The sequence below is a fragment of the Terrapene carolina genome, unplaced genomic scaffold (assembly GCF_002925995.2).
Source record: "Terrapene carolina triunguis isolate 2854851 unplaced genomic scaffold, T_m_triunguis-2.0 Scaffold131, whole genome shotgun sequence".
NCBI lineage: Eukaryota > Metazoa > Chordata > Testudines > Emydidae > Terrapene > Terrapene triunguis.
The window spans coordinates 1,626,377-1,646,281 of record NW_020664482.1 but is presented as its reverse complement, the minus strand read 5'-3'; the positions used below and the strand labels follow the sequence as shown (position 1 = coordinate 1,646,281).

At 39.2% G+C, this 19,905-nt stretch overlaps 1 protein-coding gene across 2 annotated transcripts in view; it reads left to right on the top strand.

Annotated features, from left to right (window-relative positions):
- Positions 1-19,905, top strand: part of LRCH2 (leucine rich repeats and calponin homology domain containing 2) — an 82,626-nt gene that overhangs the window by 48,646 nt on the left and 14,075 nt on the right. Inside the window, exons 9-15 of one of the 2 annotated variants that reach the window (XM_029911860.1) lie at positions 210-307; positions 396-463; positions 672-776; positions 3,287-3,364; positions 6,878-6,946; positions 13,200-13,248; positions 14,582-14,698. In XM_029911860.1, coding sequence (XP_029767720.1) covers positions 210-307; positions 396-463; positions 672-776; positions 3,287-3,364; positions 6,878-6,946; positions 13,200-13,248; positions 14,582-14,698 — 584 coding nt within the window. The remainder of the gene's footprint in view (positions 1-209; positions 308-395; positions 464-671; positions 777-3,286; positions 3,365-6,877; positions 6,947-13,199; positions 13,249-14,581; positions 14,699-19,905) is intronic. The other variant, XM_029911861.1, reaches the window with a different exon arrangement.

Sequence of the window (19,905 nt, the reverse complement as noted above, 5' to 3'; positions counted from 1 at the left end):
AAGCAACATTGTAATAAAATTATAAATATAAGATCAACAAACATACAACAAAGAAAAAGCCATCTCTTGAAAATCTTGTCTAGATATATAGCAAGAGCTCACTGTATTAGTTCTATTTGACTTTGTCACAAGTACCTCTTAGGAATAACGTTAGGTTGAGAGAACTGTTTAACATTTTCTTTTTTTCAAACTTGATCAATCATCCCTAGACCAGGAGGTGTATGATTACATTGACCCTAACACAGAAGATGCAGCTATTCCTGAACAAGGAGATGTACAAATGGGACCGTTCATCTCTTATGTTAAGGTAACGTAACTTAATAAGTGGAAAACATTAGATGACACATCTTGGTCATTAATGTCTAAACTCTTAATTTTTTTTCATTCTGTATAAGGAACGAGGAAAACACCCTGAGAAATCGCAGAAAATAGAAGGGAATGATGAGTGGGGAGATGAAAAGAGGTAGGCCTTATAAACATCTCTTGAGAAGTCAATATTTCCAAAGCAGAGTTCTGCGATAGCGGGTACAAGCACCTGCGGTTGGGCAGAAGATCAACTTTTAGGAAGAGTTTTTTGCTGTCAAGTAACACGATCATTTGCTTAAAAAAACAAGTCCCCAAACCTGCATGCCTTTCCATAACCTGCTGAAAACAAAACGTTCCTCTTTCAGGCTTCAGAAAGAGCAGCTGTTGGCAGAGGAAGACGATGAATTGAAAGAAGTGACTGACTTGAGGAAAATAGCAGCTCAGCTACTGCAACAAGAGCAGAAAAACAGGTAATACGAAATCCAAATACAGTAAATATGGCACACAACTTGTCTAACCTGTGTGGTTTTCCATTTCAGTTGTCTGGTTAAAACTCTTTTTTGTTTGTTTGTTTTATAGCTTTGAGGATAGACTTGTGCAACTAAAGACATTAAACAGTCAAACAAATTCATACCAGATGTTTAGGGGGGTGTGTCTCATGTCTGTTTTCATAAAATTGCTAGACAGAGAAGCAACAGTGTCCAGATGTAACCTGTATATTGTGATAGATAGCAATTAATGATTTTTTTTTTCATTGCTCATCTAGTGGAACGGAGAGCAGGAAATCCATTTGATGTGAACATTTTATGTTTCATAACGTTAAGCTAGTCATTGATTATCTGATCAGGTGTTTAACACTGGCACTTTTCAAAGTGAGACACTCCTCTGTAAAAATGATGGAAATTAGTAATGGCAAATTCTTGGCATTATTGCTGATGTGCTAAAATGCTCTAAGCGTAGATTATAAATGACCATTTAGCACCATGTACTGCTTCTGTGTGGTTGGTTATTTTTACAGAATATGAAGTTTTCAGTGAATACAGGATACCAGATTTTAGAGGGTAACTCCTCCATTCAGACTACCAAGATATAACATTTTGCTAAAGGATGAGGAGAGAGGACCCTTGCTCACGCATGTGTCTTTCAAATGATAAAACACACAAACAAGTTGAATAGCAGTAGTCCATCCTGGCCATCTAGCTAGCTGGCAGTTTCCAATGGGCATTGCAGAGGAAGGGGCTCTTGAGGAGGGATTTGGAGTGGGACAGGAGAGTGGCTTTATGGACTAGTTTGGGCAGGGTATTCTATATATAGGTGTAACAAGGAAGAAAATAAAAAGGTGCTCGTGGAAGTGGAAAAACGGGTGATGGAGTGAGAAGGGGAAAGAAGGCAATATGAGAAGATACAAGAGAGGATAAGTAGGGAAGGGCTAAGCTGTTATTGATAAGGACCAGAAGCTTGTATTTGATGTTGGGGAGAATGGAATAGAACCAGTGCAATCCTGAATGGAAGGGCTCTGAGAGGATTACTTGGGAGAGTCAATGGCACATTGGCAGATGGATTTCTGGATGTGGCATTCAGTGATGGTGAAGAAGTGGTGTTCTATAAGGAACATGGCAGAACTAAGAGGGGTTAAAGAGTATTTGTAGTAGGGGAATCTGCATGGTCATAGGATTTCCCACCAATGTGCTCAGCTGTGCAGGAGCAAGACTGAAGGGAAGCAGAGAGAGTGTGGCAGCAATCTAGCAAGATGACACATTCCATAATCAGATGAATACAGTTTTCATTAGTGTCTTAAATTTCAGCATAGCAATGAGATGCTGGGGATGCTACGCATCTGTTTGTCTTAAAACATTGTGAAAGAGATTAAACCCTAAAATATCCTGAGATTGCAGCTGCGTAGTGTCAAGCTTTAGAAATTGGCCAGAGTTTATCCCCATTGAGTACTTCTTATATCACAACTAATGAATTGATGTTAGCTGAGTTTAATATTAACTGTGTGAAAAGATAATATGAATGTTTCTATAGCTTTAATTACTTGTCATTCTATTTAAAGTATTTAGGAATGTGGACGTGTCCATAGGGAAGGGAAATATAATTAAGAAAGAGAGATAAGTAGGAAACAGTAATGTTTAGTCCTGGTTAGCTGGCAACTGGCAAAAAAAAAATTAGAAAAGAAAATATTTTGAATTCTTTCTGTACTATAAAATATAAACAATATTTAAAAATTATAGTAAACATTGTTTCAAAACAGTCATGTTAGTTTTTTTAAATGGTGATAATTATATTGGAAAAACATGTTGTAAATCTCCTTATGTCATCATTTGTTACACCAAACGTTTCCTCTGTGACCAGACTTCTAACCTAGTGCTGCTTTAAATTACTTTTGTTAAGCATAGCCGTTACTGTGCTGTATTTAGTAATTGAGTTCAGAACTCTACATTCTGCTTTGGTTGGCATTGCAATGGTTATACTTGCATGAACCTATTGATTTGCTAAGCTTTACTGCTATATCTGTGACACTTGTATTTAATATTTGTGTACATTTTTTAAAATGTGGAGACAAATTCAGCACTGATTTAAACTATATGCAGTCAGCAAAATATAGCAAGATGTAAGTTGGCCCTGATTTTTGCTCATAATTTTTTGTGACTGTATACTTCCTTGTAGTGACAGCAATAAGAATTGGAATTAGAGATTAACAGTTGAAATATTTCTGGTTTTGAATCTACAACTTTGTAAACATTTAGATCGTGCAATTTTGACCTGATCACATAGATGCCTCTAAAATTTGTGCAATCTAATAATTTCTTATTAACCTTAACTCTGATCATTTAGCATGTTTTCTTTTACTCCTGTGAAATCTATCCTCTTTTTCTTTTCTGCTTGCTATACTAATGACTTCCCTGTCCTCTCCCATCAACTTCTCCTGCTTCCTTCTTCCATCTCTGGGTTTGGTGTACATGAAATGTGAATACAGACGGAGACCATTAACCTATAGAACTTCATTCAGTGAAAAACTCTTCCAGAGGACGAGGGCTGCAGGACGTGCATCCAGGTATCTAGTGTTTGTGGAGCTTAAAACTCTGAAGATCGCATGTTAGACAAAAGCAATATTATCAAGACTTGGCTTATGCAAAATAGAACAAAGTAACTGAGTGAATTAGTATAGGATATTTAATGGCCAAAAAACTGATCACAAACTAAATTGTTATGAACACATTCAATATTGTCCAAGAGGAAGTGTGTTTGTATTTCAGAACATTAGGTAGTTTAACATTAGCTATTCAGAGGTAACTTCCAATTGTAAGCTTGACTTTTTTTTTTTCCAGTCCCCACCACTGACTTCACCAGACCTAAGCAACCAGCCTGAAATTTCAAATATTATATCTTGCCCTAGATAACAATTTTCTGCAAAGTTCAAGATGGAGGGAGTGGGCAACCAGTAAAAGCCACATGGGGTACAAGAAGTTCAGTATTGGGATATGAAAGGAAGAGCCATATGTAAAGATGGGATACTGCCTTGAAAGGGTCCTTCTGCCTATTGATTTTAGAATCCATCTGAATTCCTTACCCCACTTGCAAGACTCATCAAGGTCCTGTACACCTGGCATATTCTGCAGGGACTCCTGTCACTGAGCAATTCTTGAGTATTTTAATCTAAGGGGACTTCCAGGTAAAAATCTTTTAACGTCCAGTTAAGGTGTCATGACACAATTTTTCACTTGACTTGGAAAATTCTTGAGAACAATGTAGTGTATTCAGGAAACACAAACGTTAGAGCCTACTAATGCTAAGTGAAGATTCCACATTATTTAAAAACAAAACAACCTATTAAACTTTGGAAATTAAGCACAGGTAAGGTCAGCCCCCCATCATCCCTTCTAATCTGAAGGTTGGAGAAAATGCTGTACTTGTAATGTCTGTCAATGGAAGACTGAAAATCTGAGTGATTTTCATTTACCATGCAAAAATTAAACTTCATGACGTTGGTCAGGTGGAGATTATATACACTAGTTTGGTGTACAACAAAATTTGTATAATTGTCAGGACATGGAATCTTTTTAAACAGGAGAAAAATGACGGTACTCATGCTATATGTCTTGCAAAGAAATACGGAAGTACTCTTCTAGTGATAAATAAGGCCAGACTCCCTTCAACTACTGATTGTCATGTACTATAAAGAGTGAGGGTTGAGTGTGAAGAGATGTGATGTGGATGGAAATGGTAGAATCTGTCCTGGTAGCATCACTCTGAGAATAACTTGAGTTAAGAATTTGTGAGCGACTTGACACATTCATTTTGCATTAGACCCTTCAGTTTGTTGACTTTTTTTTATAAAATAGAATCTTAGTTTTGGAGTTACAAAGCTTTCTAATGTCTGGTGGTTGGTTTGTTTTTTGAGAAAAGTATAATGTTCTCAGGGGGTGGGGCAATGTTTGGAATGAACGAATGAGTCTTTTTCCAGTTCAGAGAATTTTACCTTGAACTGTTGGGCTTGGAAACTTAGTAAATACAGATTAATTAACTTCCATGCAGTTTTATAAACAGGTTGTAGACAACATTTTCCTAACAAACCTGCAAAAATCCGTTTAGCTCTGTCATTCAGTCTCACAGGAAATTCGAAAAGCCCTGACTAGTCAAACATCCAACCACTAACCTGACAGATACTGAATTTGCTGTTACTTACTAGTGCATTTACTCTAAGAGTTCATTTTTGAGTATACCGTTCCAGACTGTTTTCAATACTGGAAAAAAAGATCTGAATTTATTTTTACGAAGTACAGTATTTAAAATATATTTGAACACCCTTGGTTTTTAATGATTGGAAGCATCAATGACTTGTATCATTAATGGAAATAGTTTCAACCAGCAAAAATGCACACATCATTAGTATTTAATGTGTGAAACGGCTTATTTCTAAAACTGCATGTCTGTCTTACATAAAATGATTTAATCTACACTGACAGTTTCAGTTGTGACATCAAAGTTAAGTGATTCAAATTATTCCATTTTTTAATCTTCAATTTTATTCCAAGGGTCTTATTTTGCCATCAGTATCCTCTAAATTGTCCACTGACTTCAGTGGAAATATTTCCTGAAAACTAATGATCCTAAAATGGTTTCATTATATTACAGTATTTGCTATATCACATAGCACAAACATTGTAGTCTTATGTAAGTATTTGTTCTGGATAATTAGAATTTTTTTTCCTATGTCAAAACACCCCGAAATATTCAGTCCTTAAAGAATGAATATAGGGAATGTGGACTGGAGGGAGTATATTTTCCAGTTTCAGAGTTTAATCTGCATGATTTTATTGCGTTAAATGAGATTTGTACAGTCACAACACCATACAACACTTACCCTGTCATTGAAAAGTGTTTATAGTACCATTAAGCTGAGCCACCTATGATGAGGTTGAATGAAAGCCTGTGATACAAGTCCGCAGTTAAAATTAATTCACTGCTACTAAAGACAGTTGTAAGAGAATGATTAATCTGTGACTTAAAATGTAGGTGTCTATTTCACTTTCCCAATTTTACTTTTTATCCTTCTAGTACATATTTGTTTTTATTATCATTATAATCATCATCATCATTACTGAATTCTAGGTTTTTGTGTAATTTAAGAGTATACTTTGATTTCACGGTGAGCAAGACTGAGAACAATGGAGTATTACAGTGCAACATTTTCTGTCCTAAGAATTCAAAAATCCTGAGTCCAACCCCAAAATAGCATGAGACTTGCTTGAAAATGTTCAGTTAAAAAAATTGCTCTGTTTATTGGTTTGCCTTCTGTCTTTTTAATCCTTTAAGGGGGGCAGCCCCATCTCTTTCTACACTGTGTGTGATTGTTTCAGGGTAATAATGCACACACAAGCATAGGCCACCAGCTGTTTTGAGGGTGACTTCAGTTGCCCATTCCAGCATTGAGGAGGGTAATTGCCATTTTATTCAGCACCATTCTCCCCATCATTGTTCTGACTCCCTCCCAATTCTCTCAGCCTTTCCCGCAGTCTCCTGCTCAAAACCCCACTGCCAGTCTCCTGTTTATTTTACATTTCTCCTGCTCCCTATGCTGTGCCTCACTAGCCACCTGTACATTCTTCCTGACTGCTCTCACTCTGCATTCCCATGTCCCACTGTCTCCTGTCTTTGGGTAAATACTGACTGGGCCTCTAAGCTGAAGGCTGGCTGGCTTTAAACCCAAGGAGAACAGTTGATGTGGTGGCCTCTTGTGTAAAACATGAGGAAGGAGACCTAGCTTTTTCTGAGATTGTAACGAGTTGTGTTTTGGTTTGGTTTTGGTTTTTTAAAGAAATACTTACTATTGCAAGACTTGAGAAAGCATAAAAGTTGGAAACTCTGCTGTTGACTTCAGTGGAAGCAGGACTGGGTTCTGTTGGGTTTTCTTTATATAAGCACATTCAGATTCTATGTAAAATATATGCCACTTAAATATTCAGAGTGTTTATTTTGTAGGAAGCATTTAATGGAGAAGGTGCTGTATACTTTACAGAGATTGCTAACTAGAGAGCTGTCAGATAAATGTGTGTTTTCTTTGTAGGCTTCTTAATCATTCGACCTCAGTAAGCACAAGAAACAGGCCAAAGCAGACCGTGGAATCTGAAAAAAGGTATTAAGAAATTTTTAGCGCTTTCTTTCATAGTACTGAAATAAGATTTTTTTTTTTTTTGTGGTGAACATTTTATACAGAATAGAGAAGGAACACTGAACAATGAGGACTGAATTCTTCCCTTGAATGTTCATGAATAACTCTTATTGACTTTTGTGGGAGCCTCACACTCCTTCCAGTGACAAAATTTGGATGTGAAATACAGCTGTTGGAATAATAATACCAGAGCACTTTTTAGCTGTTCTGGGGTTGTGGTGGTGGTCTCCTTCAAGAAATTATTTTTTGTTTAATTCTGGTATAATATGATCATTAAGACATTTTACAGCAATGTATTTTTCTGTAGATCAGCTTTTTTCACACCATGAAACATGATATCAGAAAGTTCTTATTCTTTCAGCCATGAGTTCATAAAATGATTAGTATTCCAGACCGCTACATACCCTTTACTGTATCGCTACTCTACTGGGTGACCTTATCTGCCTTTTGTGATGAGACACCCAAACTTTACTTATACCAGTTTTGATAAAGGGGTATGTTTTTTTTAGGAAACAAAGGCCAGAGTTGCTTGGTGTCTGCTAACACCACCCTCTGACTCATGGTCCCCAGCAGCAGAAAACCAATCTGAGGGAGGTGAGGGATTCAGCAGAGTAAGGTTCTTACAGCTGTGAGTCTGGTTGAGGAGCTGATTCAATGGAAAACTTGGGGGTTCAGCAGCTAGCAGGGAGGCCTGCTCTTCCCAGGCTTGATTTTTCTCTCCACTTGGTCCCTGGTGGGCACAGTGAGGTGTGCAGTTTGCACTTCCCTGCACCATTGGGGCTGAATTGAATTCTAGTATCTTACCTAAGTATCTAACATTCGTGTGGTTTGGGTTGCTCAGATTCCATGGCTGAAGTTCAGTTATAAATTGAAGAATTTTGTTCTATAACACTAAAAGCTTACACCAGTTCCTCTGATAACGCATGTTTGAAATACTTGGGAATGAATTGCATAGTTCCCTTTCACTTATTTCTTTCTGTGAATGATATGTGCCTACTATATGTTGTAGTAACATCCAAGATTATTCTGACAGAAGTCAGTGAAAATATTTTTATTTTTCATTTTGTTTACTTGGCGCATTTGGCAGGTTGTGTGTAGAATCAGTTTCACTGTTTGCCCTCTTTAGTCAGTTTGTCTGTTTCTTTCTAGTTGAAAAGAACAGATAAAAGGTAAAAATTTTATAAGGCATTTTAAGGAAAAAACTCAGAACGCTCTCTTTAAAACAAATTCTTTTGACAGGGCACCCTTTCAGTTTGCCAATTTTAAAAGAAATGCAAGTTGATCGTGTCCCTTAGTTTTGTTTAATTTTGGCATGTCCCTAATGTGAAAAGCTCTCTCGGCCATTGAGTTTAATTTACCAGTTTTATTCTTTGAAATATAGTCAGGTTAGTTTCTTATCTATATTAGGAATAACTTGGGGGTAGGTGTGGAATTTCTCACTTTGAACATTTAAGTAGAACTTGAAAAAATTAGTTTTGGTGTTTAACTTAAACTGTTAGTAATTTGAAAAACACTTCTGTATGGTGTAAACAGTGCATTTCCAAGTTATTTAAGCATTAAAATTGAGCAGTAAACTGAAAGCAAACTTTTTTTAATCCTAAATTTTTTTTTTCTAGGGATACTGTTGGTTTGCTAGAGTTCTTTAATGGAGGTTTTTGCTGTTTGCGGCTGCTAATAAACATTTCCCAACTGTAAATAGTCAGAAGCATCAGGAGTGGAAAAGCTACTCTGCAAATCATATCAGTGAATAATGCCAAATCCTAAACCCAGCTAGGGGAGAGCACAATTACTTGGTATATTGAGGAGCGATCATGGGGGGGAAGGCCCTCTTCATAAGTAGATTTTAACTAGCATCTTTTTGTCTGTGTTTGAACCAGTCCTAGGTAGAGGACCAATAGATATAGATATTCTATTTCTAAGAAACAAATTTGTCAGATACAAACTTCCCTTTTAATGTCAGAGGGAACCGTTTTGAACAGTAAAATTAGAGCCCCCGAGTCCTAATCCTTTGTCTGTGACAACATAATCCTCTCCTCAGCAGCCTAGTCTGTAACTAACAGGATTTACTTCAAGTAAGGAATAATCAACACAAGTAGATGGAACTTAAAAACAGGATCTTTGTTTCCTATTAAATACTTGCAGTAATAAATGGAAAGGCAGAAAGGAAATAGATATACAAATAAAATTTTCTCTAAATATAATTGTTTTTCAATGCTTTCTATTCAGATTGGATTTCCTTGGTGAATAGGTCTATAAATGATAAATACATATTTCAGTGATTTAAAAATTGTGTATGATGTATCTCACACAGGACTGGTTCCAAGCATCTTAACGTATATTGTACCTTTTTCAAAAGGCACATTATCCATGTCTAAACCAAAAATGAGTTCTTACAGGGTTCACTCACTGCTGGCAGCGCCACCTGCTTGCATCCTGGGGATTAGGTCTGGCCAGGCCTTGTGCCCTCCCCTGGTGGTGTCTCTTCCTTTGTCCTCTCGCCCTGCGAACCCCTCTCACTCCAGGAACCCCAGCCTCCTCTTCATGACTCGGCCCCTCTGGCCAGGTCACCATACTTGTTTCCTGCCGGCCCCACCCCACCCCCCCCAGGTTATCAAAGTCCTTCTTGAAAAATGGGTTCAGGCAGTTTTCTTACTCACTGCCCCACTGGTGCCATTTCATCAGTGGCTGGTAGGGGGACCTGGATATGCCCTCTACTCTGGGTCCCGGCTCAGGGGCCCTGTCATCGGCAGCCAAGGTTTGACCTATCCCATACCTCGCTGCTTTTCCCCTGAGCCTTGTCCTACTTTCCTAGCTTCCCCCCTTTCGGGTTTGCCAGACTCCCAATTCCCTCTTCCCAGGGAGTGACTTTGGACTATCCTCTATAGCAGTGATTCTCAAACTAGGGCCGCCGCTTGTTCAGGGAAAGCCCCTGGCAGGCCGGGCAGGTTTGTTTACCTGCCGCATCTGCAGGTTCGGCCGATTGCGGCTCCCACTGGCAGCGGTTTGCTGCTCCAGGCCAATGGGGGCTGCGGGAAGGGCGGCCAGTACGTCCCTCGGCCCGCGCCGCTTCCTGCAGCCCCCATTGGCCTGGAGCGGCGAACCTTGGCCAGTGGGAGCTGCAATCGGCCGAACCTGCAGACGCAGCAGGTAAACAAACTGGCCCAGCCCGCCAGGGGCTTTCCCTGAACAAGCGGCGGCCCTAGTTTGAGAACCACTGCCTATAGTCCGAACCACACCTCCCTTCACCCAGACTACTTCTGACTACAGACTACTTCCATGCAGTCCCCTCTGTTGCAAGCTTCCTGGATTATATAGGCCCCACCTGTTCCTGCCCATCTGAGCTCCCTGTCTCCTCCAGGTGCAGCCTGGGCAGTTAATTGGCTCACTTAGCCATCTTAACCCTTCCAGGCCTTTCATTGTGTGAACGCTCCATGCCAGGATCGCTTCTGGTTCATTGGTTATGTGCACTGCTGTTTTTCCTCCTCAGATTTTCTAATGCAATTAAAATTAGGAGTTTAACCAAACCTATAATGGCCCTCAGTAGAAATTTTGCAGCCTATTTCCCAAACTGCAGCTTGTGACATTTATAGAATTGCTCCCCAGAACAGTATTGTAGAAAGATCATATATCTCATGCCTATTTTTAAATCTACCTGCTAAAAGTCTTGGCAGAGTATTAAGCGACTTTGTAGCTGCTGCAGTTACCTTAGAAATAGCACCTTGTCATCAGAAATGATTTGCTGCTTTTTTATCCTTCACTTTCTGTTGTGTTGTATGCAGTGATGTCATATTGTATGATGCAACATCATAATCCAGTTGCCCACTTCTGAGCCACACTACGGCCCCTGAGAATTTATGTACCAGCCTGTTTCAGGCCTAAGGCCTTGTGTGGCTGTGCTGAACATCTTACAGGCCTGAGTCACTACATAAATTAATACTTAGGGTATAGAGGGGAATTATACTTGATATCTTTTATTCTTGGTTACATCTGTAAGGCAACAACTTTGAGTAATCTACTGACCTTTGTCAAACACTATGTCTTGTGTAAGATGCCAGGTTCAGGAGGGCAGTACTAAAATAGCTGTTTAACTTGTGCAGCTGAAATCCTTCTTCCCACAATCCTGAAGGAGTGCTGCTTACCAGTCACCACAGAGGAATCCGCATACTCAGGGAACAGTTACATACTCTACAACAACTGGTTCTTATCAATGTGTATCCCACAACCCATCCTCCGTTCCCATTTTCCAGAGTCCCCAGCTTCCACAGGCTTTGAATTGCAAGGGAAATGAGAGAAGGCTGCAGCCGCTCTGCCCTTTATGTCACCGCTCAGGAGCCCAAGGTGGCAAAGGGTGCATGCGTTGCCCCAACAGATGCTGCTATTTAAAAAAAAAAAAAAAAAAAAGTCTCGCATTCATGAGGCACATGCACATCTACTATGGGATCCACACTGACTGCAACTCCTTGGTAACAGGGCAAGTAACAGATTATTGTTGTTTATTTGTATTGCAGTAACATCTAGGAGCCCCAGCCATAAACCAGGAACCTATTGTGCTAGGCGTGGTAAAAACACAGAACAAAAAGACTGTCCCTGCCCTGAAGACTTTACTGTGCTGTAGCCATGTGGGTTCCTGGATACTAGAGAGACAAGGTGGGTGAGGTGATATCTCTTCTTGGACCAGCTTCTGTTGGTGAAAACGAGAGGCTTTCGAGTTTACCAGGAGGTCTTTTTCTGGTCTGTGTAAGCTCAAAAGTTTCTCTTTCACGAACAGAAGTTGGTCCAATAAAAGATATCCCCTCACCTGCCTTGTGTTTCTGAAGAATTTAAGCAGGCAAAACCTTCATTGTGGTCAGATCTGACTATGTAAGAGCTGCAGGATTGATTACTTACATTGTAGTAGCATCTAGAGGCCTCAGCCAAATTGGTCCCCAATGTAACATGTTCCATTCAAACATAGAGAAAATAGTCCCTAACCCCCCAAATGCTTACAGTCTAAAAAATAAGGCCTGTCAGGAAAATGAGAGAAATAAGGAGAGTGAGCTTGAGGAAGACAGAAACAAAATAACAGGATATGCACAGTTCTTACGCAGTAGGAGCCGAAATCACAAGTTGCTACCTGTCTAACTGGTAGATGACTCTAAATGTAACCCACTGTTTGGTGAGTGCTATGTATCCCTCCCTGTGCAAAGTCCTCAGAAGGGAGGATCTCTTGCAGCCCACAGCTACTGCATCTGGTTCTTCAGCTCATGATGGGACTCATGCTTTCAGCTCTGGAAGTCCCTGGTTCGCTCCTCAGTGTCAGCCAAGATGGTTGCTGGTAAGCATTACTGAAGCAGTGAGTTTTAAGTAGGAGATTTGAAGAAGGATTTTGTTCAAAGAACTTAAACTTTTTAAGCTCATTTTTTGAATTGAATAATACAAGTAGTTTCAAGTACTATATCTACCCGTTGGTCCCCCTGTGAACTTTTGAGTTTCTACAATTTAATTTTCCTCTCTTCTAAAACATTTCTCTGCCCTATTGCTGTGTGAAGGACCCCCACACACAAAAACTGACCGTACAGGGCAAACAGTGAAACTGACTATATACGGGGCTGTTGCAGTCACAAAGTAAAAACTCTGGAAACGATAGAGAAATTGTTACTCAGAACTTCCAGTTGTAGTAATCTTATTTGTTCGTAATATTCAGTTAAAAAAAAAAAAGCGTGTGCGCTTAAACTGAAAGTACCCTTTTAAAATGGCATTAGAACAGACTTTAGTTTTACTGTTAATTTTGAATAAAGTGTGTATCTGGTTCTTGAAGAAAGGAAGTAACTGAATTCCACAAGTAATATTTTAAAGATTAATGTTATCCAGTTGTAGTATGTATTGGCAATAAGCTTGGAAAATGGTAAGCATAGTATGCTAAAACTATAAAGGAGCTTGAAATGGATCTGGATGCAAAAATCTCAAATTTCATTACATTTTAATCAAATGCTCATAAAATTACTTTTGACAGTATTGATTATAAAATTGTTGGGCAACACACAAGACATCAAAACAGTGTTCATAATATGTATTTTTAACACTGATTCAGACCTCAAAAAATCCGCTTACAATATCAAATTTCTATATTAGTCTAAAATATTTTGGAAGTCTTGCTGTTAGTGTGTAAAAAGTAACAACATAGTTAATAAAACCAAGAAAATACATATTCAAATAGTTTTTGTGGTTTTTTTTAAAGTGTCTCAACAGATGAAACAAATTCTCCAGTGTCTCCTTACAGATGGCAGGTAAATATGTGCATGTAAAACTATATCACCTTTATTAGCCCTTGATAATCATTTCATCCATGGATGTGCTACTGGTGTAGCATAACTTGCATAGTGTTTGTGTTCACAGATGTATTTGTTTTCAGGTACCAATAAATGTATGTACATAATTGTGGTCGCAAATGTAAAGTTAATCTAAAAATGTCCCTCTTCATTTTGTATTGCATCTTTAATACAGGCTTCATTTTTTTTTCTTTCAAATAATGCTTATATGAATTTAAGATCTATGTACTACTTCTAAGGCATTATGGGTCTTAATTTCGCCCTACTTTATTCTTGTATAATTTCTTTGTCTTGTGCGTAACAGATTTTTCTGTTTTCTCAGTTTTTAAATAGTCCTTATATTGTAGATCTCTTGTTTTTGCTTTTTATTCCTGGGTAGGAAACACATCAAAGTGCTGTGAAATGTTTGTGATCAAACTCAAAATGTTTGGTTGTAGATTTCAATTCAGTGTTTGTTTTATGTTCATTTTATGGTGCCCTTAGGTGGTAATACAAAGACAGCTTTAGAAATGTAGATTGATTTATATGCATTGTCCTTGTAGGTAAATATTTCCTTTTGAATCATCTTTCTTTATATTTAGTGGATATGAGAACGTTTAATTATTTAAATTCACTGATCTTTTATGAATAAGCCTTTTATTGTCTCCTTCAAATTATTATATTAATTTACATGTTGTAAAGATGGATATTTAGATAGTGCCATCTATTGCATACATTTCATTGTAGGTGGGAGTCACGAGAAAATGCTTTTTAAAAAAAGAATATCAGTGGATAACTGACCTGATGTGTAAAATTATACACACCTCAATTTGCATGCACAGTGACTCGCTGTGTGCTCAAATAGGGTAATTACACATGAATAGCTGGTCACAAATCTACCTTTCCATTTGCATGCCTATTAGTGGTAAGTGTATACAATTTCAGTACATGCTAATTTGTGAAAATCAGGCCCAGCATGGATAATGAAGAAAGCTGTGGTTTTAAAAAAAAATTAACAATTTAAGGCCATCATTAAACTTACACTCTCCCCCATATATAACTTATTTTAGAGTCTTGAAATGTAAGAAGTGCTGTCTGTAGAAGTGACCTGTATCAGAGATTGGTGGAATTACAATGCTGCAAAACTGAAGTGTAACAGAGGCAAATAAGGCCCAAGATAAATAGTATTTCTAGTTAAACCAGCTTTTCTGTTCAAATTTACCTCTGTAATATAATTTCAGTGTCCTCATAATCCAGGCTAATGTTTAATGTTTAAATACTTGCTGTCTAAAAACGTTGTTGAACTTTGCAGCCACTAGAAAACCAAAAGGATCTGACAGATGAGCAGCACTGGCCAGAAACACAGCCTGTTATCTGGCAGAATGAAGAGAGGAGGAGGAGCAAACAAGTTAGAAAGGAATATTTCAAGGTATTGTATACTTATTTTTTCATTTGCTGCCTCTTTTCCCTCTTTGAAGAACTAATGTTTCTAGTTACAACTTGAGCACCTTTTCTGTATCCTAAAGGAAGACAATGTCTTTAGCTTAATTATCACCAGACTAGTATGATACAAACTGATACATTTATCTTCTGGTTCACTCTCTGCTGCAATTTGTAGAAGTAAGTGTGTGTATATCGTCTAATCAAATACATATTAACAAACAATATTTTGAAATACTGTCTTTTAGGCATGAATCATTAAAATACTATGGGCTTTATTTCTCTTTTGTAAGATACACAGGTGGGTTTTCTTGGGTAACTAAATGAAGGGGCCTGATGGGATAGCATTCTCTTCTAACTTGCACGTGAGTTATATTCTGCGTTGGTTCAATCCTGTTAGATTAATACATATGCTTCCAGGGCAATTTGAGAGTGCAGGAAAACTGGAAACATTTAGCTGAGTGAGGAAATGCTTCTTATTTCTCTTATCTTCAATAGCAAATGTAAACTTAAAACTGTGTTCTGAAGGCAGAGAATAAAACCTAACCTAGAAACCTTCCAAACATCCATCATTTCTTCTCTTCTTCCCCCCACCTCAGGATTAAAACCACAAAAAAATGCAAAACTATTTTAAACAAATGTTGATGCTCAATTTGGTATTTTTGCAGTCTAAGAAAGATATACAGTACATCTTAAATCAGTTGCCATATCCTAGTACAGTATGCTAATATCACCCTTACATGTTTGATTTAGTAACTATCTTACTGCATTAACTTGAGGGTGAGAGAGAGGAAATACTCTGAAATTATTTCCGTTTGTTTGCAATGTGTACTAATGGTCACAAGATGTCAGTGTCCGCATGATGCAAAATAGGCACAAGATCACAGGCAACAGAGCAGAAGTCAATTTTTTTCCCAACTTCTGTAGATAATTGTGGTGTTTTGTGACAAGCTTCAGATTAGGCCTTCTATCTATAAAGATATGACAGCTTTAACAGTGTTACAGAAGATCTAAATAAACTGAATCCAATAGCAAATTTCTTTGAGTGCAGGTGCCTCTGTATATTCAACTGAATACATATTTGCTCCATCCTCCTGAAACTGGAAAATTATTGCAAATAGTGTCAGTTAGTCCACACCTGTGCCCCTATTCTCCTCATTCTCCACACTGAGGAGATAAGGGGTGGGGCTGACCGACCGCCTCTTCAGCTCTTTCTTAGCACCGCATGGCCTGAGTCAGAATCCTCCAATGTCCAGAGCTGATACTTTGATATAATTTTTTCATTTTATTTATTGTTATTTGGTGTTCATTAGTTAGTGTTGGATTCCCCAACGTGAGATTCTTTCCAGTCTCCCAGCATGGGACTTAGATTATGCCTAGGATACCAGGTTTCAAAAACCACGTCTCCTCCCGTTGCTCCTTTTGGGCCAGTGACGATAACCATACTGCCTCTACTGCCTTGGAGAAGCTCATGTCTCCATTAAATGCAATATCTGCTGTGCTTTTCTGCGAGAACTTTGGCTTCGGAAGCACTTTATGGAATGCAGCAAGGCTCCAGTCAGGCCCAGGCTGGGGAGACCTCCCTGTACATCATCCAGAACTGGCAAGGAGTGTGTCCCCTAGTCCTATATGTGACTCTGGAGCAAAGAGGGGGAAAGGGAAGGTCTCTTTACATAGACTATCCGGTTTGGCCAATATACATGGCAGAAGGGCATTGCTGGCACATGATGGCATATATCACATTAGTAGATGTGCAGGTGAATGAGTCCCTGATGGTGTGGCTCATGCCCAACAAGGAAAATAACAGAACACCACTGGCCATTACGTACAGCCCCCAGCTAAAACCTCTCCAGTACATCAACGATTTACAGCCTATCCTGGAAAACGATCCCTCACTCTCACAGACCTTGGGAGACAGGCCAGTCCTCGCTTACAGACAGCCCCCCAACCTGAAGCAAATACTCACCAGCAACTACACACCACACCACAGAAACACTAACCCAGGAACCAATTCCTGTAACAAACCTCGTTGCCTACTCTGTCCCCATATCTACTCTAGCGACACCATCAGAGGACCCAACCACATGAGCCACACCATTGGCCAAAACAGTCTCTATGTAAAAGAATAAATGGACACAAATTGGACATCAGGAATGGTAACATACAAAAGCCAGTAGGAGAACACTTCAGTCTCCCTTGACATTCTACTACAGATTTAAAAGTAGCCATACTTCAACAAAAAAACTTCAAAAACAAACTTCAGAGAGAAACTGTTACCTGAGTAGAGCCCCGTAGTGCTTCGGTTTACATCAGTGAATATGTGAATTTGCTTTCCGTCATATGTCTCATATGAGATCTCATGTTGGCGTTACTGTCGAGAGAAAGAGAAAAGCCCTTTTCACCCTGCAACACATCCAGGCTATTAATTACATTTCTGTATTTCATAACTAACCATCACATTGTCATTCTGGATATAATTCTTTGCATGGTTAAATCAGTGGCCTCTTCAGAAAAGATTACTTGCTCAACCGCTATGGTGTCATCTGGAAAGTGACTGTGAAAACTTCTATGCCTGTAGTATTATATGGCTACTGAACACGATTTCTGAGAAGATGGTGTTGTGGAGATGACATAGCTCATTGATCTTACTCATCTTCTTTCTGTGTGGTCCACTACCTATGTGAATGGAGTCTGGCTTTCTCAAGGCACTAGTTGCACAGAGTACTTCCTAGTTTGGTGGTATGCAATTTAGGATTATATCTTCTTAATGTGCTCTTTTTTGCTTTCCATTCACATTTGCTTTATGGCCAGTGTAACTGTTTGTATGGCCCTTAGCTGAAATGACCATCAAAATTGCAAAAATGGTACTGAGAAAAACTTTTAATAGACTAAAACATACAGTAAATGGGTAGTCAATATTTCTTTTTGTTTTGTGCATTCATTGTGGCCCGAGATCTCATTTAATGTACACCATTCAAACCAGGTCTAAATACAAAATTATTAATTTTCTCATCGGTGTTTCCTGTGATGCTATCATCATAGTATCTGAGTGTTTCTCAAACTTTAATGAATTCAGCTTCACAATATGCCTGTGAGATTAGGTGATGTTGTTATTCCAATTTTACAGTTGGGGGATTTAAGCATAGAGAGATCAAAGCTAAAATTGTTGTCTCCTCTAATTTTGGATGCCCAGCTTAAAACACCTAGGTTCTGATTTTTCAGTATACTTGGTATTTTGATAGGACTGTGTATGCTCAAAGTACAGTTCACGCTGACTTCAGTTGCAGCTTTGTGTGCAGAGCACTTCTGCACATTAGAACCATTTATAGCTGAAATTAATATATTATATATCAGACTGAGATAGACGCCTAACATGGGAAAACTTCAGCTCAAATTGATATACCTCTTGGGTGGGGCTGGAAGCACTACCTATTATTAAGGTTGCTCTATCATTGCTATTATAAGATCCTGTTTTCAGTAGCTTATAACTTGGGCCAAATTTTTAAGTCAGGCTGTAATTTTCCATGCCAGATGTCTTCCGTAAGCTGATGTTTTTTTAAAAAAAATTGTAGCTAAAATGTTTGTCATTTCAAAGAATGTTGCTTTGCCCATGTTATAAAATTCTGGTGACCCTTTCTTTAAAAAATCTCTAGGGCTGCTGCTTTGGAATAGGTACTTGAAATTTTACAGGATGATGGCCTTTGTGTCCAGGATGTGCCTTTTGCTGTCCCCATGAAAATCTGCCCAAATTTGGGCAAATTATAAGCCTTTGAAAAATTGCAGTTCACACTTGCTCAGTAGAGACATCTTCAGTTTTAGCAGCTAGAAGCTCCAAAGGTGATCTCTGCACTGAGCATGCTCCAGCCCAGGGCTGAGCAGGTCTGAGGTCTGAGCGCCTGAACTAAGAACAGGGATGCTGTCTTCTGTTTCCTCATAGGACCCATTCCTCAATCAGTGCATAGGATGGACCCTGTGGGGATGAACCAGGGTTGTCTAGTAAAGGAAGCGATTGTCTGTAGGTCCCAGGCTTCATTTGTTCCAGAAGTTTAGAGGTGTGTAGTGAATGAGGCAGAAGATTGCAGAAAGAATGGTCTCATAATTAAGGCAGTTGAATTCTGCCATTAAGAATTTAATGGTTTTCGGCCTTTGACCTACAGGACGCCTTGTTTCATATAGTGATACATCCCGTACACAGGAAATACCTGCACTCTGGTATCATGGGCCAGGATCATTTTCAATATCTAGTACTTCCCTTTGACCTCCCTTCAGCCCCAAAGGGGTTCTTAAAGCTTGTAGTGGTGGTGTCAGATGTTGGCTGCGTGAGTCTGTTCTTACAGTGCTGTCCTAGCTCTGCGCAGATGGCAGACACAGCAGACCTAGATAGAACTGCCCAATAAGACCACAAGGCTTGGTTTAGTAGCGAAGGCACCCGGCCAGGTTTATTGCCGATGAAGCATGGTCCTAGCTCCCGGGACCAATGTCTACAGTTACACTAGCACATGTATGCCCATGACAATGGACCAGCTCAATCAGTGGTGGGACGTTCCACTGCCCCCTAGGCCAGACAAAGACACTCCCTCTAAGATCCATCTTTATACACCAGTACAAACAAGTTGCGTGTTGCCCCTCAGACGTAGTTAGTTACTGCTCAATGACGTGTTTTGTTACCACCCATTACCTTGTATATGTTGATTCAATCAAAACATCTCTGTCCATCACACTGTCATCCTGACCTTATCTCTAAGAGGGGGTCAGTGTATCCTTGTATCATCTTCAGGGAGTGTGTTCATACTATACTTGGTGTCGGGATGTTCTAGTACCACCCTTCTGGAATGTGCTTGCGTGAGTGTCCTGTACCTAGCACTTGGGAGTGTGCATGTTTCTGCAATACCAGCCCTGTTCTTGCCAGGTTCTGTGAGCCTGCACACAGGCAGAGCCTGACTTTTGCTAACTTTGCTTTATATTAGCAAGGCTTGACCACTACTTTTGTTCAAGTCTTAGGCCTCATAATGGGCTTCTGATACAAGGCCTCTTGTCTCAGGCTCTCTTTCTACTACAAGTGGGGCTGGCTGCTTATCTTCAGCAAGAAGCAACTTTAGTCTTCCTGTATCTGAAAAGTCAAGGCCCAGTCTTACAAAGCAGTGCTGATTTCCACCCAGACAGCTCTCTCCCTCTTCCAGAATTGGGTCTCCAGCT